The 25,366-nt window shown below is 37.9% G+C and overlaps 3 protein-coding genes across 4 annotated transcripts; 1 reads left to right on the forward strand and 2 right to left on the reverse strand.

Annotated features, from left to right (window-relative positions):
* The first annotated feature begins 45 nt into the window (after positions 1 to 45).
* LOC120343180 (large ribosomal subunit protein mL51-like) lies at positions 46 to 2,384 on the forward strand. Its single transcript, XM_039412311.2, has 4 exons — positions 46 to 239; positions 1,336 to 1,512; positions 1,737 to 1,830; positions 2,073 to 2,384. The coding sequence occupies exons 1-4, from the start codon at positions 158 to 160 to the stop codon at positions 2,179 to 2,181; spliced, it is 462 nt and encodes a 153-aa protein (XP_039268245.1). The 5' UTR covers positions 46 to 157; the 3' UTR covers positions 2,182 to 2,384.
* Positions 2,385 to 2,407: 23 nt separating this feature from the next.
* Positions 2,408 to 9,700, reverse strand: LOC120343179 (uncharacterized). Of its 2 annotated transcripts, none has more exons than XM_039412309.2 (6): positions 8,282 to 9,700; positions 6,559 to 6,823; positions 6,169 to 6,291; positions 5,937 to 6,055; positions 4,507 to 5,800; positions 2,408 to 4,215 (listed from the first exon to the last, which is right to left on the reverse strand). In XM_039412309.2, exons 1-6 carry the CDS (start codon positions 8,829 to 8,831, stop codon positions 4,053 to 4,055), a joined length of 2,514 nt encoding a protein of 837 aa, XP_039268243.2. In that variant the 5' UTR covers positions 8,832 to 9,700; the 3' UTR covers positions 2,408 to 4,052. The 2 variants fall into 2 exon arrangements, with proteins under 2 accessions (XP_039268243.2, XP_039268244.2); XM_039412310.2 differs by lacking the exon at positions 8,282 to 9,700 and adding an exon at positions 6,896 to 7,070 and having other exon boundaries at positions 2,613 to 4,215.
* A 284-nt stretch (positions 9,701 to 9,984) lies between these two features.
* Positions 9,985 to 14,243, reverse strand: LOC120342473 (cell division cycle 5-like protein). Its single transcript, XM_039411310.2, has 5 exons — positions 14,017 to 14,243; positions 13,364 to 13,568; positions 12,524 to 12,662; positions 10,718 to 12,450; positions 9,985 to 10,443 (listed from the first exon to the last, which is right to left on the reverse strand). The coding sequence occupies exons 1-5, from the start codon at positions 14,163 to 14,165 to the stop codon at positions 10,288 to 10,290; spliced, it is 2,382 nt and encodes a 793-aa protein (XP_039267244.2). The 5' UTR covers positions 14,166 to 14,243; the 3' UTR covers positions 9,985 to 10,287.
* Positions 14,244 to 25,366: the final 11,123 nt, after the last annotated feature.

Genomic DNA, 25,366 nt, shown 5'->3' on the forward strand with positions numbered 1-25,366 from the left:
TTCGCCACTTAGTGGCAATGTGGAGCGAAGTTGTTGTCCCAAGCAATGCGTACTGCAGTCGAGGACAATATTAGGCCTAGCCTAGTTCAATTTTCGCTCTTGGTAATCAATCATATGCGACTGAATAAATGTACCGCAATCGTTCTCAGCTGAAGAGATGAACTGTGCCCTGAGGACTTTGGTGTTGAGTCGTGTTTTACCTACTTGTCATTCAACAGCTACTGATTTTTTTTCAACCAGTAAGTAGGCTAAATACGGTACTTTCGTTTTACTGCCCGTACATAACACTGTACCGTAATATCTGAATATGCGGGTCTGGTACCGGTATAGTTTAGTACCACATGCACTTATAGTTTGCCTGGCTCAACAATTTTTGCATATGTTAATCCTAACCCCCACCTGACTACGTCACCAAAAAATTACGTCATTTGGACGTCACAGTGGCGTAATAAGACCCACCAAAGTATGAGGATGGTCGTCCAAAACGCGCAGACGATCAACATCCAACATCCGAATTGTTTTCTATGTTCCATTCCATATCTTTCTTTTTGTGATATATCAATATACAGATATCATTCTATTTTCTGTATTGTAACTGTTTCAGTTTAACTTAAATCTTTGGGATGTGCTCAATTGTATTTGTTATGCATTTTGTCAGTTATAACCAAAAATTGGGCTGGAAAATCCTAACAAGCAGAACGCACCTAATTTGGGAGAATGTATTTACAACACATCCTCGGACTCTTACAGAATTTTTTTGTGTCGTTAGATAGAGCCTAAGAGCTACATTAAAATATGAAAAATGATCTGAAATATGTCTGTGTTAAATGAAATGTAGGTTACATATAAAGCAAGTCAATAAAATGTTAATATTACTGTATTAAATAGTCAAAAATAACTGTCAATGTTTTTATTAATATTCAAAATAAGCATGAGAAATATTATAATGGTAAGTCATAAGATGAACTTTTCTGAGTTGAAGGTCTGAAACATCCATTAGAATTACATGTTAGGGCGATTCTCACTAACACTATTTATCTCCTGCAATTTAAATATAATTGAGACATAAAAAAACATACAGTTAATAACTGAGTTTAGCAGAGAAACCCAACTTTTCATGACATGATTTTCTCTTACCTCCAGTTATAACATAGACCATTCAAACTATGGCCTAGAATCCACTTTGCTTTCATCCTGTATTTAATCAATATTGCATGCTTACTCTAAATCGCAACAACATAGTTATCTTCGCTAGAAATAACTTAGAATGCTTTTACGGACTTAAATATTGATCTCTGTTGCTCATATTCATTTAACTTCTCTTAACTGTTTTAGGTGCTTGTGCATTGGGTTATAAAAAGTATAAAAGAAGATGGGTTAACACTGAAAACTGGCCAAAAAATAGAGTAACTGATGAAACATGGGCACCTAATGTTCCAATGGAACAGAATAATAATCCCTGGTCACCTGAAAATGCTTACTTCGGAACTTATGACTTCATGGATATTTTAGGTGATTATTAATGTGATCATTAACTTTTTTATGATTTTACTAAAGTATGTATTATCTTTATTGCAAGCATCAGAATAACAATATTTTGATAATACACTGATAAATAATAAAAGGTTATAACCAATTGCATGTTTACTATATTCTTGAGCAAGTTGGTAGGGCATAAATGGTGATAAATACAGCAACAGAGTGTTCTCTTGAAAAAATGTTTAATGTTATTCTAGGAAATGATGTTACAATGGAACCTGCTTTATTGTGTAAAGGCCCTTCTTATCTTCGTGGTAAACGGTTGATGGAGGTTCAAATGTTATTAAACAGGTATGTTAAAGTATGCATATTGTTTTTTATTATTCCTTCAGTCTTTGATATTATTTCCTTTTAATCCAAACCCTAGATTTTGTATGTTACCCAGCAATGGTTACTATGCACATTTTAATTAATCATCCCATTTCTAAATCTAGATTGACATATGCTCTATGATCTTCCACTGTTGTATAACTTCATCAAATTTCTGCTTCATTATCATGATAAGATCATAATATATTTGAATGTATATGCAGGAGGAAGCAGTATGGAGCAAGAATGCATGCAGAGGATTTGAATCAAACTGACAAACGTATTAAATATTTATTAACAGTTTACAATCGAAGGAAGAAAAATCATGGTTGAAAATGAAATTGTTTTATATTTCGTTTTTTTTTTTGTATATTTGGGCGGTTCAGATAAAAGGTCTTGGACAATGCCAATACCCTGCAAATAGATCCAAGACGAGCGAAGAAGCTTGTCCAAAACTCACCTTTTTACAAAAATTCTCTTCCTTTTCATGAGATTTTGACAAATAAACCTTTGTGAAGATTATAAATCACCTTTCATATGGGTTACATTTATGTACCGCACATTTTACATCATTGAACCACTGTACGAAAATATTGCAGTGTGATACATCTCCTAATTACTCAATTTTTCGCCACTGAGTTTTCAACCAGAGTTAAACTTCGTGCATAAAAGGTGAGTGCAGCCCTCTGTACTGGACCTGACTAGAGTCGTCTTTAGGCAAATATAATATGATTAGGAAGTTTCTGAAAATTATTCCTCTCTCACTTTGTTCAGGATTATGTCATCAGCAGTGCTATCTATTTGACTTCAAACTTAAAAAACTTGTATGTGAAGAGGGCATTAGAATTCCCTCTCCATGAAATTTGGAAGAACGACTCATGACTCTCATACTAGATAAGTGAGCTCTGGCTTAACACGTTTTGTGCCAGTTCAGATAGAAAATAAATACGTTTCTGGCATAAAACCTGCCGCTCCAAGGAGTAAATGCGCCAAGGTTCATTTGAACAAATACACTGGGTGTGACTTGTCCCCGCAATGATTAAGTTGTTGTTGTTAACACCCTCCGTCGTTCTGTGTTTGAAGACCCAGGAACACGGCGGCTTCGACCGAATTCTCCCATAGGTCCCTTGTGGTTAGATGTGTTGGTTTGGCTGAACATATAAATAGATGTGGGACGTCGTGCGGGCCGGTCCCGCACTCGGGGCAGATATCCCTTATTGCTGGATCAATGCGTGTCATGTAGTGGTTTGTTTGACTCCACCCAGAGCGTAGCTGAGAGAGCGTGTAGTTCTGGGCAGGGAACTTTCGGATTTGCTGATCGGTGGTGGATAGCCTCCCAGGACCAAGTTTTGTTTTTGGTGGCAAAGGTAGTCTGACACGAATTTAGTATGAATTTCTTGGAGTGCTATATTTCTCGGCATATTGGAAAATGCTTCAGTCAAGTAGCCAAATGTCTCAATCAATCCCTTCTTGATTTTTCGATGTGGCGGTTCTCTGATGCTTGTTATGTGGCAGGGGTGGTATTGGTCGTAGCATCCGGCAAGGAATTGCGAGGATAGCATTACATTGTGAGCCTTCACTGGCAGCAACTTTGTTTCTCGGTGGAGATGATTTTCGCTGGCCATGAGGTGACATCCTGTGATAGTTCTAAGAGCCGCATTTTGCCTTCGTTGTAGGGAGTTCCAGTGCGTAGCGCTGAGCTGGTTCCATTACATTTGAACCCATGACAATTGCACCTGCATACTATTGCACCTATGGAAATTTTGTTGTTGTACGGATAGTTGAACCCATACTAACCCTAACCCATGGGTTTCAGCACCCGCATATTGATTGAACCCGCGGATATAGACATGGGTTCAAATGTACAGTCACCCGCTGAGCTGGGGTGTCCAAATTGGTGCAGCATAATTTACGACGGATCGACCGATAGGTTTGTAGGTGGTAAGGAGTGTATTCTTGTCTTTACCCCATGTAGTACCCGCGAGTGACTTTGAACATTGTTGCGGCTTTGAACTCGGTTGTTAACACTGCTGGCGTGTGCTGCAAAGGTGTAGTGATGATTGAGTGTATTTAATGCCCGAAAAACTGTATGCAAAAAGTTTACAAAACATTCTGGCGAGACGGGAATTACACATTTATTTAAAATTGAATATTATTGAGGTGAACAGAGCGGAAAATACTTTATGATGAACCTATGATACGACTTAAAGCTTCCTGTCACGGCGTCCAATGATCCGACGTTTTCTTGCAACTTCCAGCGTAGATGCCGATCTTTCGAAATCTCCGAAATAGCCTCTTTCATTATAAGGTGTTGGTGCGGACTCGACAACTGACGGGGTGTCTGTATGGGAAAGATTCCTCTTTCCGCTGTGAAATATAAAGAGTGATAGATGAATACCTGGAGTTTGTATCTGGTGGTGTAGGCATCCCATGTTAGCTTTGAAGCCCTAAAATGACCATATGCGCGAATAATTAATCGTGGTGGTGAATTTTACGTCGATCTAATTTTAAAAGGTCTAGTCTGACCCAAAATAGTAACTGGGAACAACCAGTTAATTCAATCAGAATCGCTGTTTCTAATGTCTGTACAAGCCGCCACTTGACTTTTTTCTGTACAGCCGAAGGCGAAATTTTTGCGGTGTTCAATAAATCATTTACCTGTTGAGAGATGAGCTGAAATAAGTCCCAGTTCCATTTTGCTTTTTTTCAGTCGATATGCCTTTGTAAAAAATTGCGCCACTGTCAAGTTCGTTGCGATTACCTTCACCATTTGAATGAGGAGACTCGACCGTTTTTCGACTACTGTTATGGACTGCGCCGGTTGGATACACGACTTCATCTGTTGGGACAGGATCACACTTTTCACAGTCATTGTCGTGCAGAAAGGTATTCGGACGATGTCGACTTCTGGCGTAGGCGTTGTAAACTTCTCTTTCGGATACTACATATTGCTGGTTGACTCGGCACCGTGGATTGCGTGTGCTATTGCTTGCTGAACTTGTATCATAGTTTGTTGAGGAATTATGAATTTCAGCAGTCGGAATTCGGATGGGCTGTCTCCTCGATGAAACATTTGCTCTATTAATGGTGCGTCCAGATGTATCTTTCACGCGTAAGTCTTTTATTTGTGAATTCATAGCAATTTTATTAAGATCTCGATTGCAGGGAATGCGTTGCAGTATGTTGGTGTTAAAGTCAGAATTTTTTGGGTTGTTATATAGTCTGTCAGAAATTTCCATTTGGTGCCCTACTTTCTGTCTGGGCTTGGCACTTCCTAATGTCGCCCCCAAATATCGGTCTGGTACTGTTCGGTTTCCACGTGTTCCTCGATGCTTGTTATGGGACATAGTAAAACACGGCTGAATAGGGGGTATTATATCTTGATACAAAGACGCATTAGTTATGGGATATGACGGTCCTGTCATATACGGTGGCGATGCGTAGCTATTGGAAAGAGGAGGGTAGGATACGTACGACGGACTGACATAGCGAGAGTACGCCGGTCCACACAGTACAGATGGGGAAGGAAATCCAAAGGCATTAACTGAAGGCGTTGGAATATAGGTCGGTGGAATGGGAAAGTGAACAGCGTTTTTTGTATTTAGCAGCCCATTACATGTTTGAAGGTTTTCTGTTTTCTTCAATTTCTGCGGCGAAACTTTTTTACGATGTACTTCTGACATGCGGTGGCCGTCCGCGTCCATGTCTGTACTGATGTCGCATTCGTTATTAGCGACTGAACCAGCTATTGCACAAATGATTGCAGGTTTATTTTCATCGGCAATGCTTTTTAACTCTGACATGCCTGAAGTCTTGAGGCGTTCTTTTAACTTTCTTAGATCTCCTTCAACGGAAACTAGCTTTTCATTTAATTCCTTTCTCGCAGATTCCCTCTTCTTCTCGCTTTCCACACGGAGCGATCGCGCTTCCTCCTTGACTACATCTATCATCCCTGTCAATAAAAAACTTGACGTAATAAAGTTGTTAAATGTTAGTGACATTGACAAACAGTGTTATTCATAAATCATATGTGTCCACCAAAAGAGCAAAATTCACTAATCCATATTATAGTTTGAGACGATACTTGCCTTTGAGTTTACTGTTTGTTACGACGAGTTTTTTTGCTCGTTTTTCTGTAGACACAAGTCGATGTTCGGCACTCCGTAGACGAGCCCTCAGTAAGGTTGCTTGCCGAAAGAGTTTTTCTCTGCCAATTAATAAAACTCTGATAACAACTCAGAAAATAGGTTTTATGAATCGGTTCATGACAGAAAAATTTAAAATTCAATACCAATACATATATATATGCACATTATTCACCTGTGAGCCACAGCTAGTCTTTCCAATCTTGCTCTCCAAGTCTGTGCTTGTGCTTTTGCTTGATGTTCTTCTCTTAACGAAGTTCTAATACGCTCCTGTGCATTTTCATATTCTTTTTGGAGTCTAAAGACACAAATCATTTCATTCTAATAAACATGCATTTTACTAGGGAAAATTGGTACATATTACTATTTTATATGTCGCAGAGAGTGTAGAACTCGGTCGATTTTGTAAGCTATTATATATATATACTCGTATATGAAGAGTTTGTATTTGTTTTTCTATCTCTCAAGAACCGGTTATTACAGTCTTTTTATTTTTTTTATTCTAAACTTTAGATTACTGGTACGAGGAAATTCCTTTATATTTCCTACAGCATGTGCATCTTACTTCTCCTCTTCTTTCTTCCATTCGTCCACCATAATCATTATATTGTGAGACTGACCGAGCCCATCTTCGGTGGTCTCAATATTTTCATCTGTTGGGGGCTTCACCGTATTCAATTGTGCATTTCTAACAGATCTCTTTTTTGTGAGTTTTTTATTTCCAGTGTTTTTCAACAACTTTACTTTAATAGTTTTAGTTGTGCTGGTAGTACTGGCATCTGTATATGTGCTTGTATTTTTTTGTTCCGGTGAGATCTTTTGAATTCTTTCTGCAAAATGAGGTAAAGTGGTGATATATTACGACAAGTAGCCCAATATTCTTAATGTACCGTTTGTCCCACCTGTACTAATAGTATCATTTCTACCTCTTTGCAAAGCAATTGTAAAACTTCTACGCATTTGACTGTTTCTAGCACTGGCTTGTGTCTACAGAAAAATCGAGCGAAAAAACTCGTCGTAACAAGCAGTAAAATCAAACGCAAGTAAAATTGCACACAGCACTTGTTCTACACTATGCTCCCGATCTTTTTATTGTTTCCAAATTAATCAGGTTGTAGATATTTTGTTACCGTATTTCTCAGAAAATAATACTGAGTCCTATTTTTTTTTTAGGAAAATACCACTAGGGCTTATTTGTCTTTTATTTTCATTTATCAAAAACAAAATTACAAAATAGAGAATTACGAGATTTTCAAATGTACAAAATATGAAAACGGATATCCATTCACTTATAAATAACACGTTTTTATTCAATCATTTAAAACGTGTAGGAGGGATTTATTGTTATCGACTAGGTCAAAATAAATTTCGCGTTATTGACTAGGTCTTATTTTAGGGGGAGGGCTTATATTCATGGGGAGCTGTGGCCGGAACGCACCAAAACGGCGTTAAGGTTGTTGGACATTTTATTGCATTTGCGTTCCTGTTGTTGAAATCAAATTATTATAAAAAGTCTAGTTACTCTTGTAAACTTAGTTAATAATTTATGTTTTGTTACAGAATATTTCGTAATTCTTTGTACATCACGTTACGCAATTAATTAGTACAGCAGGAACGTGTAATAGATGTTTCCTTGAATTTTAACCCCATGAAAATTCATCCTTTACCTTTATTATAATGACATTTGTATTGAATTGCTATGAATATTCTTGTAATTTTACACAGGCATATTTCAGATCATTTCTTCATATTTCATCACAGTCCTTCGTGACGAAACAAATTTCTGTAAACGCCCGCATCATTTTGTTTCATAAGTACACCTAAATATATTACATTTTTGCGAAGGTGCGTTCCGGTTGTTACGATTTTTCTAGCTCATCACTGCTTAGTGCTTATATTAAAATCATTTTTTAATATTCAGGCTAGGTCTTATTTTCGGGAAAACACGGTATTAGCGACAAAACTATTTACAACTGACGAAAATGCGTTATGTATTTAACTGACCATCTGTACCGTTATTGATATATACGCCACTGCCTGGATATTCGAATACAATTATATCTAATTTAGACCAAAGCGTGGTGTGTGTGTGGTGGGAGGGAATTCACTACGGCACAAATACCTATTTCATGTATACTTTCACAAAATGCAATTTATAGTATTGGCAATCTCACAACGCTATCGGAGTGACGAAATTAGTAACATGGTCAATCAAAATGATACCCTTTCAACAAAACATAGGCATGGTTACCACAAATTATGTGTATGCCAGCCGCCGGGTCACTTACCAAGTCCCACCTTCTCTGACTTCGGAGAAGATAACTGAGTTTTTGTAGAAGAATCACTCTTTCTTATTTTCTTATCCTTTATTCCTTTTGTGAGACACTGAGTCTTTGCATTCTTTATTGGTAGTGAAGGCTTTCGGTCTTTTCCGTCGTAGTCCAATGCACTTTTACTATTGATATTTTCAACGTTTCCAGATTCCTTGGGTTTACTCAACGACTTACTTTTTATTGAAGGCACGGGCGTTTTTTGATTCTTTAATTTGACTTTACCAGGCTTATCAGAACCATCACTTTTAGTGTTTGGTTTGCCAAAATTTAAACCCTTGTCTGGTGATGCTTTCTTTTTCGTGTTTGCGCCCTTGGCAGGGAGTTTTTTAGAGTCCTTTTTGCTGTTACGCTGTGCCTCCTTATTCGATGAACGATTGCTCTTATCTGTTTTTGATTGCTTTTTCTTGTCACCATGAATTTTTGGTGGTATTCTATTATCTGTTTTGCATTTGGGCGATTTAACATTATTCTCTTTGCTTGGTAATTTCTTCAAAGTATTTCCCATGTTTTGATTGAAAACCTTTATACACACTGGAGCCTATAATACACTGCTCTTATCTAGACAAAGGCGTTTTCTTGGACTGTGCATTTTTATCAATACCAAACTTGCGGCCATTCTATGTTGAGGTAATTGTCAAGTAGGTGTTTCAGTTAATTTTGCGTTTAAAGAATGGCATCTAGCGACTTGAGTACTTGCTGGTATTTTCGTTTTGTTCCATTTTATGAAAAGTTCGGATGTGACCCTCCACATGTTTCACAAGTGCCAACAATTGTTCGTAGCTTTCGTAGGAAGTTACAAGTAGGCATGATCGATTGGCTTCTGGAATTACGTCAAAAATAGTCCAAATTAGAAACTCACAATACTAATAACATCAAAAAATGATTGTAATAGAGATAGTAAAAATATACTCACGCAGAAACTTATAACGCCATTTTTTGAAAAATATTTCACATACACATATAGAGGCGGAGTCGTGAACGATAAATCGGAACTCGGAAGTTTTTTATATTACCATAATATGAAGGAGGGGGTAGACAAAAGTGTGAACGCTGATGGAAAAAATAATTTTATATTATTACCGAAAACGAATCAAGCACATTCTAAAGACCATAAAACAAGGGTTTCATTGACACGGAAAGTCAGCCAAAACGATGATTTATGTCATTCGCGTATTTAGCATGCTGCATTTAGTACATCTGTTTCCATTTTACAATTCGTACCTCGTACTAAATTATTCCAATATTGATCATATCTGTTTGAATCAAGCATATAACATTTGTAAATTCCATAGCCGTATTTGCAGTAATTATGATTTGCCTAATCCAATACACCTCTTTTGGTGTATTTGCCGATACCAGATCCGAAATAAAGACGGGTACTTGACCAAACGTGGACTCGCGATTGGCACGTTGATGGTTGAACCAACCACGTTTGAAATGAAGCTAAGAGACTGCATATATGACCGTTAGTGCCACTCAACAAGATTACACAGAAATGACTTGTGGCATCCAGTATTTCAACCTCATATCGTAGGTGTTTTTATTGTTTATCAATATTAATCAATCAATAAATATTGAACAAGTACCTCACTTCGATACACGGGTGTTAAAGATCTTACCAGTTAACATGCTCATCTTGAATCAAATGGAAGCACAGAGAAAAAGAGTCTGAGCTTCGTTATTCTGATATCATAAAATTGGAAACAGCAGCTCTGAAGTAAAAGACTTATTTATATCTAGCCATGAAAAAGCACATGGTCACTATTTAAAAGTCAAAGGCTCGAGCAGATTTGCAATAACAACAATTGCAGTTGTTCATGTTAGTCTTTGCAACGAGAAGCCTTAATACAGCATTGCAGAATCTCTCACATCAGTCTAAGTAGTAGAAAGCAGCAGGTGTTAAGATCCTAACACCACCATTGTAAGTTATAACTATGAGATGATAACAACATAGTATATATTCAACCACTGGTGCCTTCACCAAGGGCATCTCTCTCACGAACAACTTCCATATACTTTTTCTGAAGTTGAACTTCTCGTCTTGCCTGAAGATTGTAATCGCGTTCAATGTTTTCCATTCTTTTGGGAATCGCACCCTGCTCAGATCGATGGAGCTCCTTGAAATAAAAAAATAATTCATTTGATATGGATGCAGAAAATTACTGCTCGACAATGATCTCTTAGTAGACCTTAGTATAAGGGTGGATACTTGTATCTACTAACTTGGGTGTGCATCCATTACTTATTATGGAGTCAATTTATGTAAAAAATCTTTTTTATATCTTACACAATCAATTATACTATATGTCATAAAATACATGTAAAAATGTCATTACCGTATGTAAATCACTTGCTGAATAGCAAGAGATAATACTTTTGTATAGAAATTACCTGAAAAGTGTGTAATTCAATCATAGCAGTCTCTAGCTGATCGAAAAGTTCTGTGCATTGCTTGATAAGACCTGCACTTCGTGTTTGGTAGCCCATGGTAAGAATCTTCAACTTTTTTTCAATTTTTGCAGCACGCCTTGCCTCTTTGGTCATTTCGCCTCTATTATTTTCAAGTTTTTGCTCAAGTGATTCAATTCTATCTTTTTTATTAGCAAGATTTGCTCGAGTATATCTGTTTTCTGATGGAAGGTATAAAACTTGACTGTAGCAATCTCTCCATACTTTTGTATAAACTTCTTGAGTGATTTCCCCATGTCCCATTTTCTCCTTAACATGTTCCATCTCCTGCTGCAACAGTTCTTTAGCGGCATCCAACTCTTCTTTAGTATATTCTACATACTCATCTTTTGCTAAATATTGCTTGTGCACGGCCAAGTTCACAGCCTTTTTGCCTTTTCCTGGAACTTGATTTGGAGCTGTATTATTCAAAGCATCATATCGCATCATTTTGATCATTTCTCGTTTTATTTCTTCTTCAGCAAGTTGAAGCGAGTTTAAGTTAGCTTTGGTTTTTGCATTCATTGGTCGAAGAATAGTTTCATTTATTACGGAAGGTCTTGGCAGCTCTCTTTTTATAATAGTGTGCCTTTTCTCAAGTTCAGCCGCTCTAGCTGCTTCTATTTTTGCTTGTTTTTCTGCCTCTATTTCGGCAGCATCTTCAATAAAATCAGATGGAATATTATCATGATGTTCCTCTTCCCCTTCACCATTCATATCTTCAGGAAGAACAATTTCAAAATCATTTCTAGGCGCAGGTAACTTTATGAGGGAGGCTTTCAAATGCTGTCTTTCATCTATTCCATCAAATGGAGTGGCTCCCCCATCTGAACCTTCTACATTTATGTTAAGTTTATCCCTGACTGGTGTCATACCAGGTGTATTTCGAATGCTAGAAGCCGGAGTCAGCATACCTGGTGTCGCTGCTGGATTTTTATCAGCAGGAGTTTGAAAGGGTGTAGAAATAACTGTATTTGGTGTTTGAATGTATTTCTGTTGCGGAGTGATCCCGGAAAAATCACTATCGGTCACTTCTGTGTTCAGTCCACCTTTCAAAGGAGTGTCAACATTGGACAGCGCCATTATATTTTGGGCTTCTTTCATAACAGTATCAACTTGCATCATTGGTGTGCGCGGAGTCCTCATTGCAGATACGTTTGGAGTAACACTGTAATCTGCAAGTAGAGCATCAGAAGCAGCATTTCCTTCTTCTACAACTTGTTTAGCAGCTTCAGAAGCTTGACCAAGCTTTACAACTTCTTCTAATTCTGCATCAGAGATCTGTGGAGCAGGAAGCACAAGTTTGGACCGTTTCTTAACTGGTTCTGTCGGCTTAGCTATTAGAGAAGGCAGCTCTTTATCCTTGACTTTTTGTTTGTCTTTTCTTCTTTCTTGAGATTCCTTCTTTTGTCTGCTGACATCATCAAGATGTTCCTGTCTCAAACGTTTGAAATCTGGATCATCTGGATTGAAGGTCTCATTAGAAGTATCATGAAACCCTGCTGCAGGAAGCTTACGAAAAGGAATTTCCTCATTATAATCAACACCACGTTTCTTTCGCCTCCTTTTACGAACTCCAATACCAGCTGCACGAAGTTCTCTACGTTTTTGAAGTGAAGCCAATCTTCTGGCTTCTTCCAGCTGCTTCTCTCTTGCTTTTCGCTTTGCTTTTTTACCTGTAATATTTCAAACATTTAGCCAATACTGTATATTGAAATTCGCATAATTTTAATAATAATATCTAATGACCTTGAGTATTCGCAAGTCTTGCTCTTGCTTCACTCAACATCTCTAATTCATCTTCATCCATATCAATTGGATCAGGCCTGGCAGGTTTAGTTTCTGGTGCTGGATCAATCTCTCCAGGTTTAAGCTTTCTTGGATCATCCTGTAATATGAACGTATTTCATAAAAGCTACACATTACAATTATATGCATGACAAAATGGAATTATCTTAGTTTGCCGACCCCCAATCTATAATTACAACTGCATTCATTTTTGACTTTGTGATGGGTCCTTTGCATTCGAAAATGTTAATTAAACAGCTGTTTGCAGCATTGAAAACATGCATAAAATTCCAGAAAGGTTGCATAGTTTTGTGCGTATAACATTGGGTTTTAGAAAATCATGCACAGAACATAAACATCTTTTTTCAATATCACCCATTTCATCCAACCCAATCTTATTTTAACATAATTCCGGGGCATCTAACACCCCCAAAATATAACACAATTTTGAATTTAAAGTTAGTATAGAACTAGTAATGGAATTTTTTACAATTCATTAGAGTATAATATTTTCAAGATTCGAATGGCCTTGCATTCTGCATATCGGTATTCGATTACTAGTCAATACAGAGTTGAGTCTGGAATAACCATCTAACATAGTGTGTAAAATACGGAACATGACAAGTTGGTTCACAAAAGAAAACAAAATCCAGTAGTAGCTTGTTATATACTGTCAACGTTTAGAAGAAAAGCTCTCATGAAAAAGAAATTCATCCATTCAAAATTTTTTAAATTTCAATAAAAAATACATAACCAATTACATTTGAAGTAATAAACATTTAGTTATAAAACATGGCAAACCTGAGCATCGTCATCTTCATCCTCTTTCTGAGCAGCTTTATCAAGTAAATATTCGTAATGTTCAAGGCATTGTGCTGCTGTTCTCCCTACTATTGGAGCAATTGTACGCCACTGTGTCGGCATCAACTTGGCCAAATGAAGAAGCTTCTCTTCTTCCTCTCTTGACCATTCTGTTTTTTTGATGCTCGGATCTAGCCATTCGTACCTACAAAAAATCATATTATGTCTGAAGTCTTTTTCACCAGATGATTAGCATTTTTTGTGTGAAGTTGTCCCTGTTCTGCAGTTACGTATCCATATAAAATGGCACCCATGGCAGAGTTAAGAAAAGCCCCCTTCATCGCTAGCTGACAATTTTCAATGGCTGATTTTGAATTGAGATACTTGTACTTATCATTTCAGTAAAAACATGAGTTTTATACCCTACATACGCCACTGGGTTGTCCTAAATGAAAGGCCATCATTGCGCTGAGAATGTCAAAATATTTTAAATTTCACGTAAAATTTGAAAAAAAAACTTTTTGCAGTAACTGTAGCCAAACTTGTTCTGCAATGTTTCGCCGTGCAATTTTAATGAAAAAATATGGTTGATATCAGTGTCAGAGCAGTTCACAATAGCAGCAAGAGTAAAACGATGGTTCTTTTATTCTTACCATCTAGCTTTGCACTGCTTCGCAGACTTTCTGTGAAGTAGAGAAGCAATACGAGACCATTGATTCAGACCATATTTCATTACAGCAGCTTTCAGAATTTCATCTTCTGTGTTCCGCCACACACCTCCTTTAATTGTTATTCTAGGCATTTTACCAGTGTATCACTGTTATATTATGTTTAGGGTAAAGTAGACTATAGAAATGAAAGAAGCAGTAGCTTAACGAGTTGATACAGTAATACCGTAATGGTTAGTCCTGTCCAGTCAGCCAGTTACTGTTACTATTTCCGGTACCTTGGCCTGAAGACAGAGAACCATTTTTTTGTATTTCTGTACCATTTGTAACCGTACTCTTGTACTCGGAGATGTGGCGCATCGCGCACCACGGGCAGGAGGCCGTGGTTCGCCATGCAGCCATGTCAGCATGTGATCAAGCCGTCTTATCGTTTTCCCTCTTCTCCGCGATATATACGGTACCGGTACGGTATGGCGCGGCGGTGTGGCTCAACGGGCTAAGCGTTAGGAATACGCTTGCCACCGCACCTCTAATTACTCTGCGTGGGTTCGCAGGTTCGAATCCCATGCAGGGATGGTTATGTGCGAGAGGATTGCTGGACTCCTTGCCGTCGTTGGGTGGTTCACGTAACCGCTGGTCGGTTACGGCTTCCTCCACCACCAAGTCCATGCTTCCGAAAACAAACAATACAGTAAAACTAATCCCATACCGGTACCCGACTTGGAATGGTAACCGGACGAGAGGCCGTGGTTCGCCATATGGATACGCCGTCTTATCGGCTTTCCTCTCCCCCGGGATAAATATGTAAAATCCTATCCTATGTAAATCCTACCTCTCGTTTTTATGCGTTTCTGCCAAACCGTTTAGCTTATTGTTGGATGAAGTGGTGCGTTATCAGAATGCCGAAATAAATCTTACTGGTAGCCTATATTGTAGTACCGGTACTACCTGACTGTAGTAAGTTGCAATTCGCTTGTGTGTTTAAAAATTACATCAAACGCAACTAATAAAGTCAGTCAATGTAGTCACCAATGCACTGATGATAGACTTGCGAGTTGTGGAGTCAAACTTTGGCATGTTTTTGTAGGAGTCGTATTTGCAAACTTGTCAGAGTCGAAATTTTGAATTCTCGGAGTCAGAATTTTGGATATAAGTTTATTTTAACCTTCTTGAAAAAAAAATACACTAAACAATGAACACGCAAAAGATTGGAAAATCGAAAAAACTGGCAAAACCCGTGATGTGGTTTACAACACGCAGAAACACATGTGTCAGTTTACCCATATTACACACATAAAAACCAGTGGCGGCGCGTGGTCATTTTGACAACCGGGGCAAGCTACTGTGGGACTAAGTCACCCCCATCTATGGGGACAGAATGAGCGCTGTAAGTTCTCCCATCATTTTATGAGTATAAAAACCATTCAATCGTTTTGAAACCTCTTTCAAAAGGAAAGGCAATATTTACCCAGATAAATACAATGACATATTAACAGAAACTTCGGGAAAGCAGACAAAACCTAAAATAAGGTTTAAAACGTTACTATGAAGAAAGGAAAGCTAATGCAAAGATAAAGACAGGCGTCGCTCACTCATGGATATATATGCTGCTAGACTTCTACTGCTTGAACATATATGCAACACGCCGCGGTTTCTTGGAAGCAAAATGCTCAATAACGCGCTGATTAAAGTCATGCATCCCAGAAATAACGTCTCTGTGAATGGATAAAACAGCCAAGGAATTTAATCTATCTTGCTTCATTGTGTTTCTGAGATACGTTTTATTACGCTTCAGCGTGCTGAATGTTCGCTCTGCGTCGGCGGAAGAAATAGGCGTCGTCAAAATGATGTCCAGAAATTTTGCAGACGCCGCAAAGGTAGTTACTAGAGTGTTATCTATGAGGAACCCATAGAGCGCGCAAGTTGATGTGATGTTCAAAAAAGTTTGATTGGTGTATATACATCGCAATTCATTTTCCAATTTACCCACGTTTAACGTGGGGTAAAATTTGGAAACAGTAGCCAACAAATGGATGGGAAATTACCGTGCAAATTTTAAAAAATTTTTGGGATTCATCAAAGAGAACGCGGCAAGGTGTTCAGTGCGCAGACGATCGCCTATTTGATTCACAAGAATGTCACAGCATTCCTTTGCAGACAAAATCAAACGCTGCGTTGTTTGCCCGCGGCGTAAAGAAGCACTCCATGTGTCGTCGTATTTTATTGTTTCCCGGATACGAGATACAGCATCGCAGAAGTCTGAAATACACGACTGCACAGACGCTCCATCCATTAGCCTTGACTGCAATGCGCCGTATAATACATCCACGTGATAGAATATTGTGGAGAAAAAAGCGAGAAAAAATTAAAAACTCACCATCTTCTAGCAGACGCTTTAGACCTGCCGCCTCCCTCACAGAGCGTTCGTCCCAAACCGGATAGCTCTGAATGCCATTGAAACACTCAACGAGCTCAGACCTAATTTCGGACACGCCCTGCACCACGCGTGATTGGAAGTTTCAACGTGTTGGTGCACAAGCTGGGAGACGGCGGCTACATATCTGGCGAAGGAGGTCAGAGCGCTTCGGCGAAACGGAAAAAAATGAAGAAAACCCCGAAACATTTGCAAAAAATATACGGACGAAAGGGGTATCAAGACACATATTTTTAATAACGAGGTTAAATTGGTGTGCATAACAATGTAAAAAATGCGCATGAGGAAAATCGTCTTTTAAATAAACTTGAACACCATGTTTCGACCCACTCATGACTGCCGCGCCGTCATAAGTTTGAGCTATCAATTTTGACTTCGCGTTGTAAGGCTGTAACACTTTTTTCAGTACAGCCGATATCCCGCAAGCCGTGCGATCAACGATTGGTACAAAGCTGTGAAATCTCTCGGTAGGTTTACCATCTTTCACAAACCGAAAAATCACAGCCAGTTGGGAAACGCACGTGATGTCAGTTGTCTCGTCAGACTGAATCGAAAGGAACTGGCAATTCTCAATTTCCAGAGCCAAATGTTGTAAATAAATTTTATACATTGAGTCGAGCAAATCATTTTGGATATCCTTAGATGTCCCTTTCGAAACAGTTGCGGCATCAAGATGATCTCTCAATACTGTATCTAGGGATGCGGTGTATTCCACCATATCCAAAAATACCCCTCTATTAGAAGAGCCAGCCCGTTCATCGTGCCCACGGAGGGACAGCTCGTGAAAACCAATGAACTTCAAAACATCTATCAATCGACCGAGAACATGGCGATTTTTCTCGACGTTTTGGTTGTGCCGACGAATAGAAACCGCGCGTCCTTCATCCAACTGTGCTGCAATATTAACATTTCCGAATGTTCGGTATTTTACTGCATTGTCCAGATGCTCCATAGAAGATTGATGATCCCTGGCACGCTCGGAAAGATGTTTAAGATCTCTAAAACCAAATTTACACCAACGTGAGTCACGGGCGGTAGCAAAAAGTAGGCAATAAAAACAAAAAAGTCCATTTTTGTCCTCGCTGTAACACAACCATTCGTGTTTTTTTATACCAAGTTTCTGCGCAGAATGTACGCCGACGCTTTCCTCCGTCATGGGATTGTTCCAGTGAACAATTTTTTGGTTGATAAGGCCCAAGACGTTGTACCTCTAATTTTTGTTCCAGCGGCAGCTGCGAAAACGGAGTGCGAAGTAGTGCATCAACCTTATTCATTATGAGGTCTAAGGCTAAGAAATGCGAAGCCGGAAAGAAGTGAGGAGCTCAAAAGGAATGTGGAAAATCGAAAGCAAATGGACTAAAAGTCTCTAACTGATTCAAATAGCGAAACAAGCGACAAAAACGAAGGCGAGGAAACTATCAACTCTTCAAGCAACCAACGAACGAGAAGGAATGCGTGAATATGTCAACACGTTGTTGTAAGAAACGCCGGTATTGTGTCGTCATAATTTCGGGGCTAGCCCCGATCGGCCCAATGATTTAGTAAAAGAAACAGAAAACAAACGAGCGAGTGGAAGATAAAAGAGAGAATACGATATACAATGAGCAAAATCGGCGTCGCCCCGTCGACGTTCGGCGAAGGCTTTGCGAGCGAAAAATGAACCATGTCGGGAGAATATGGCTAGTGTAGACGGTCTGTGCAACCGATATTGAGGTATTTTTCGAATATTTTTTATTATACCGAAAAAACAACCGGGGCATTGCCCCGGTTGGCCCTATTGACGCGCCGCCACTGATAAAAACATATATTAAAGTAAAAAAGAAAAGTTTATTTTGAAAACTCTATATTACACGAGAAATATCACGAACCCACAGACACACAAACCTCTTGGGCCAGAAATAACCAAAATATACCCAAATATAACGAACTTTCGGTCTGTTGCACTTCAAAATACTGAAACAAATAATGACCTATTCAATCTGATACAAAGATAGATAGATAGTTTAGATAGCGTGCAATGTGAGGAAATGGCAAAGATAGTCAAGATCCATGGAAAACTAAACTGTTTGGGCGTTGCTGAAAAAGGGATTCAAGATACATATATACCTAGATCAAAACTATCTTGGTAAATTCTGCGCACGGACTCATATAAAAATAATTATCGGGAAAATCACACGTGCACGTCTGTAATTGATGAGGCCGAGATTCTTCGAATAGTATTCACATTTTTCGGTCATATGGCAGGCTACCTTATCATGTTATAAAATGTTACATTCTTCATTTTCTTAATGCCAAGCTTATATCTATGTTTGGTATTTGCTTTTGCAATCTAAAAAGAAACTCGTTTATATAAAAATGGATTATTTGTTGGTCCAAAATTTCACTTAGTTTGATTCAAGCGATGACCATCATATAAATTATAAAACAATTGTTGCTGTATAAATTTATATATTTGGTTTTAGCCTAGTCAGGTGTGAATAAAAATATATACTGTGTCTGTATCCTTGAATCCATATACACTTGCAATTCCAACATGCTTGACTTGTGCATTTCCAGTGAATTGTTATCTCATTATATTTTGGAGATTACTGTTTTTTTTATGTAAAAGGTTACTGTTTTCTATGTTTGCAATCTTTCGCTATATTCACCAATGTTACATATCGCGTGTTGTACTTTGCTGCTCTGAACCAAAATTTCATCTTATATCACATTCATGATATCTCCTAAGCAACTTTAACTCTCTATTTTTATATTTGATTACTATTATTAAATGTTCATATTTAACGTGTGCCAAATCATGTTGTAAAATGTTGCATTTTTCATTTCATAGGGCTAATATGCCAAGCTTGCATTGCATTCATGATACTTTCTCTGTAAAATGAGTTCATATATTCTTACAATTCGATTATGACTATTAAATGTTCGCTATCAAATTGTCCCAAATCGTGTTATAAAATGTTACATTTATTTTATTAAGGTAATATGCCAAGCTAATAGCTCATTTCCATCATCCCTAAATTTGTTAATCAAATCACAATACTTCTTCATTGAGCTCCCTGTTCAAACTAATTTGCATGAATGGCCTGGACTAATGAATTGTATAAGTTCTGTGTAATCACACTTCTATTTAATGTTTATATTCAAAGTGTCCGAAATCATTTTACGTAGGGTTATAAAATATTGCATCCTATATCAAGTCAACTTTTTTTCCAACTGTGTGTCTTTCATTCACTTGATTTATAGTTTATTATTATATTGACTTTAATATTACTTTATTTATACTAAGTCAACAATATACCAAAATATTTGCATGAATGACCTTGTCCAAATAAATGCATTTTGTATACAACAAAAATCTGTATTGTTTCGATGATCCAACCCGTGCTTCTGATTATATAACACTAGTATGTGTATGTTATAATGGAACTCCACCCTTGTTCAAATTCCTTCATGTTGTATATTAACTTACCTTCACTCATAAGTTTACAAGTTACCCAAATAAATCGTATCTCATTAGAGTACCTGGGCTCCACTGAGCAGTTTATATTTTAGAAATTCAAATTCAATATGTGGCAAATTTCGGTTAGTTGAAAGAACCGCATACCATAGTTTTCGCTTTGATAATAAAACATGTAGCCTAAATATTGTATATAGTAAACAAACATGAGAGGTATTAATAGATTGACACTGAACCTGTTATTTATTTTATATGCTCATTGAATTGAGTGGCAACTCTGATGGTTGCCCCCCAGTCATGTACCGAAAACATTTGTTAATGTTATGTATGTATGTATGTATGTATGTATGTATTGTTTTCTTGGTTTGACAAAATGAAATAAACTCTCTCTCTCTCTACACGCTTCTAAAATGGCTTGACGAAACACAGTTCGGAGTCTCGCTCGGCGAATAGCGCATTGTGGAAAGCGTTAGAAATACGCTCGTCATGGCACTTCTGATTACCCCGCGTGGGTTCGCATCCCATTGGAATGAAAATTACGTGCGACAGGATTACTGGATTCTTCTCGGTCGCAGGGTTAGCACTTAGCCGTTGGTCAGTTACATCTTCTTCCACCCCCAAGACCATGCCTCCCAAACAAATAGCTGATAACTATTCCCATAACTAACCTGGACGAGGGGCTATCGTTACGCATGTGATGGAGCCGTCTTATAGGCTCTTCTTTCCCTGGGATAAATATGAAATTCTCATTCATTTTGCAACTTTAAAAATCCAAAAACTGGAATAAAGTCTCAAAAACGTTGCCGCCTCAGGTGGGCCTAATACGTAGACCACAAAATGCAGTCAGATGCGGATAAAATCATTCTCCTGTTGTATGATTCATCAGTGATATGAAAAAAGATGCACAAAAAATGAAATAATATGTATATATATGACAAATTTTGTTTTGGTATAATTTAGAGCAGTGATATTCGCAACCGATGGGTAAATTACCACTAGCTGTGACAAGCGTAAAATGTGCATTGGTGATGTTATTTAATCCCTGGTGCATTTTTTCACATTCTTTTGCATTGAAATGTTTCATTTGGTAAATATCAGTGCTTTCCTTCAAACCGGTCGTCACTAACTTGGAACGCCACGGAGTGTGAGAAGTGTTCTCGGGGGATCATGACTTCTATAGTCCTCATTAATGACGGCTCTGTCTCAAGCGGAAGTGGGTATTGGAAAAAAAAAATTTGAAAACCACCCTCCCCTCTGCGCGCTTCTCCATCTAGGACTTGACTGCGTCAAGATCTGATTTTTTACTATGATCGTTATGAATGCCCATACCTTGAGATGTCGGCTGTGGAAGTGAGATATCAACACTGTTGTTCTTCGCTTTCTGCAACTCACTGTTTGCCGGGTTCCTGCAAGGCACATTTTGGTGGGATTTTCTCTGTGGAGATAGCCCTATAATTTCGAAAAGTAGTTCTGCATTCTGAACTGTTAGATCTTCGGTGTCAATAGGTGTATCTTCTTCATTCTTCTTATGTTTATTGTCCATCATTCGCTGCTGTAGAACAAGACTGACTTATGTCCACTTTTTGAGATTTCACTTTTTTCAATTTTTTGAGGTTTTAAACTATGCTCTTTCAGATGCACATAAGCTTGACCCTTGAAACTGTATAGTTTAGATTAGAAGATAGCTTTAAATTATGTCCCTATGCTGTAGTGCAAGACTGACTTGTGTCTCATGGTGGGATTCAAGTCTCATTTGCTCTGTACAACTTTTTCGAACAACAGTGACTTATGTCTCAAAAATAGGACATAAGTCTTGGTTCGCTGGTTGTTTTTTATGCAAAAGTAGCTTATGTCTACAAAAGTGGACATAAGCTCTAAACTCCCCAAGACAAATTTTAAATATACTGGGCATAAGCCTTTCCTTCATGCATGACTGCACAGACCCAGTAAAACCTTTCATAGTCTACTTATATCTGTCAAATTTAAGATTTTTTCAACCAATATGTGATATTAAATATTTCTGTTTGTGCTTTGATCATTAAGTTGACACCATATGTAATTTATTTCTGTTTTATATTTCATCAACATACAAATGTCTGTTGCTACTTTTCAGGAGTGAACAGCTATTTGCTGAAACCCAATGCTGCTCAAAAATTAGCTCGAAATGTGCCTATTGTCTGAAACTTATGCTGTAGATCTAATTTAGTTATGGTCAAACAAGGTCTACAGTTCTGTATTAGAATTCGATATGTTTTGTTTATTTCTCAGATATTTAGAATTTAAATCTTTTGCTTAGTGTACCTGAATCTGAATTATGCCAAGAATTAAAACCGGTTGCTACGTTTCAACAGAAGCGTGGCGATTTGATAATGAACATGAGAGTGTTGTTGAAAGATGGTCATACAAAACATATGATGAGAATTGGCGAGATGCAAGAGTACATGGTAAAGTGACAGGACGACAGGGGAGAAGTGGATTGTTGAGTGGGCAGATGGAGATACAACACTTTTTGAATCAGGTTATTTGCTTTTGGAAGCAGGACGGCAGGATTTGCACCCAGACAATGAGATGCAGATGGTTGCTGAGAATGTTCAGATAGAAGATGAGCAAACAGAAAATAATGTAAACGAGTTAGTTAGATTTAATGAAGGAGATGAGCCAGAAAGCAGTGAGGATGATGTAGATGAGGATATCTCAGTTGACGGTGACAGTGAATGGATTCCTGATCCCAAAAGGCCAGCATCACATTTTTTTTTTGATCAAGAATCTGATACATCTGAGGATGAAGAATCTGGATTTCTGTGGATCGAACTGCTAAACAGATCAAACTGTCAGAATATGAAGAAGTTTATTTGACAAAAAATAACAAAAGATTATTCAAAGCAAAGTGTGGTGTTGTTGGTGACGAGCAAGCAAATCAAAATTCTGGTCAATTTTCCATAAATAAACCAATGAAAGATGCGGTTACTTAGGTACTTTTCGATGAGGTACTATTCGATGATACACTGCCCTGGAGCAGCTGTGTTTCGGAATTTTAACAGCGTACAAAAGATGCCAAAACACAAAATTCCTGAAACACCAACAGTTGCTCAGACACCGACTGTGATGGAGGAAAAAAGAAAAAAGCGAAACCCAAATGAATGGAAAAGGACAACACTGAAAAGAAAATTAAATACCGGGATGCGCTTCTATGGAGACAAAACACATTCTTCTTCGGATGAAAGAGTCTGTATACCAAGATCACCCTGCTGGGCTGGTTGCAGGCACAATTGTCGTTCTAAAATTTCAGAAGAGGAGCGAAAAATCATTTGTAGTGCTTTCTGGGACCTCGCGTCATATGACATGCAAGTTTCGTACATTGGGAAATATGTAAAGAGAGTTCCAGTCCAAAGGCTAAAGAACCACAAAAGAAACTCCATCACTAGCAAGAAGAGACAAAGACAAATGAGTCGTCTCTATAGATTGGAATACGAATAATTAGTGCGGGTGTGTCAAAAGTTTTTTCTTTCCACTCTTTCAGTATCAGAGAAAAGGGTAAGATCGGCACTCGATAAAATAGCATCTAGTGGGGAGACTACTACCAGATTGAAGAGGCAGTCATGGAAATCAGAAGAAGGTGGATGAAAGCAGAGAAGCACCAGTTATCGAGCACATCAAGCTCTTTAAAACTGTGGAGAGCCATTATGTCAGGAGCACGTCAAAATTTGAATATCTGGAGGAGGGACTTTCACTGTCCAGAATGTAGAGGATGTATGTCGACTGGTGCAATGAAAAGAATATTTCCCCAGAAAACTATTCTTTTTATGGCATAGTATTCAATACCAAATTCAATATTAAATTCCATAAACTTAAACATGACACATGTGCCGCATATGACAATACTCCCCAAAGAGCATTAACAGACGAAATGCTTCAAGAGCAAGAAATTCATTTAAGTGAAAAGAGTGAAGTCAGAAAATTAAAAAAAAGCTTAAAAGAGTTGGCACAAAACGACCCGACAACTGTTGTAGCAGCCTTCGACATGGAAAAAACTTTGTTATTGCACCACGGGCCAACATCGTCGTTCTATTACTCCCTGCGATTACGAGTCACCAATTTCACAGTTACTAACATTGTCACTAAAAACTCGCCCTGTTATTTGTGGAACGAAGCTGAGGGTAAAAAGAGTGCATGCGAAGTAGCAAGCTCCCTTTTCAAGTATATAGAACAACTGAAAAACATGGGCATTAAAAATATCCACTTCTTTAGTGATCGTTGTACCGGTTAAAACAACAACAGGAGGGTTGTGATTATGTTGTCTTTCGCTATGCGATCTCTTGGGCTGGATGAATTAACAATGAACTATTTGATAACCGGGCACTCTCAGAACGAAAATGACACAACACACTCAATCATTGAAACTCACACGAAAAACCAACTAGTATTTATTACCGCGGTTGGATATTTGGACTAGAGTTCTAGCGTTTGACTTTAGCGTACTGTAGACTCCGACACTTTTGCTTGGTGCAAACAATAATACTTTGATACGATCTTAGTTGAACCTTGCAAAATCCCTCCCCAGTTCCACACTGTCAAACAATCTGAATTACTTTGAAACTTATATTGAAAAGGTTCCACAGCACTTTAAATGTCGAAAGTTAATCATCAAGCAGCAAATCCAGAAATAATGACAGTAAACATATAGGTAACTTGCAGGTGTAGATAACGTCTTGAGAACAAATACGAAACGTCCAAACCGGGGTAATGGGTACCCTAACGGGGGTTTTACAAAAGTGAACAACTTAAATCACAATTAAGATAAATAACTTATCTGCAAATAAATAACAATAAGGGACATTCAGTGGAGCTATAATTCGTATTCAATCATAAACATATAACTAGTCTGAATGCAATAGCCCTAAACAACTAAAAACAAAATCTAATGGTCACGGTAACTAAACTAAGTCATACGCAACCTACTGCATTACAACCATAATCTAGGAATTACAGTTACAAACGGCACTTCTCGATAATCAAAGATGCTCGCCGACTTCTGCAAGTCTAGAAACGTCTCGATGTGACATCACAAATTGAGCAACGCGATTGCGACACTATGTTGTAAACAACTTGATTACAAAATGAAATTTGATTATTAGCAGTCCGTAACATTCCGGCCCCAAATAACTTAACATTGAAAGGTTAAGTTATTTTACCATAATAAAGGAAAGGACTGCGACACAAAAAATCTTAAATAAATTTAACTAAGATTTGAATTTTATCGTGCCTTATAAACAGATGAACTTTCAAAAAACAAGAAAGAAAGAAATTATTAATACAACGAAACATATGTATACATGACCAAGTATTTGAATGTAACAATAACGTCATGCCTCAGCAGCCTCTAAAAGGCATAACTTTCTAATGTCTCTCAAAAAAGTCGAAGTTGCAGTTTTAAGTTTGACTCT

Source organism: Styela clava, chromosome 3 (assembly GCF_964204865.1).
Source record: "Styela clava chromosome 3, kaStyClav1.hap1.2, whole genome shotgun sequence".
Taxonomy (NCBI): Eukaryota; Metazoa; Chordata; class Ascidiacea; order Stolidobranchia; family Styelidae; genus Styela; species Styela clava.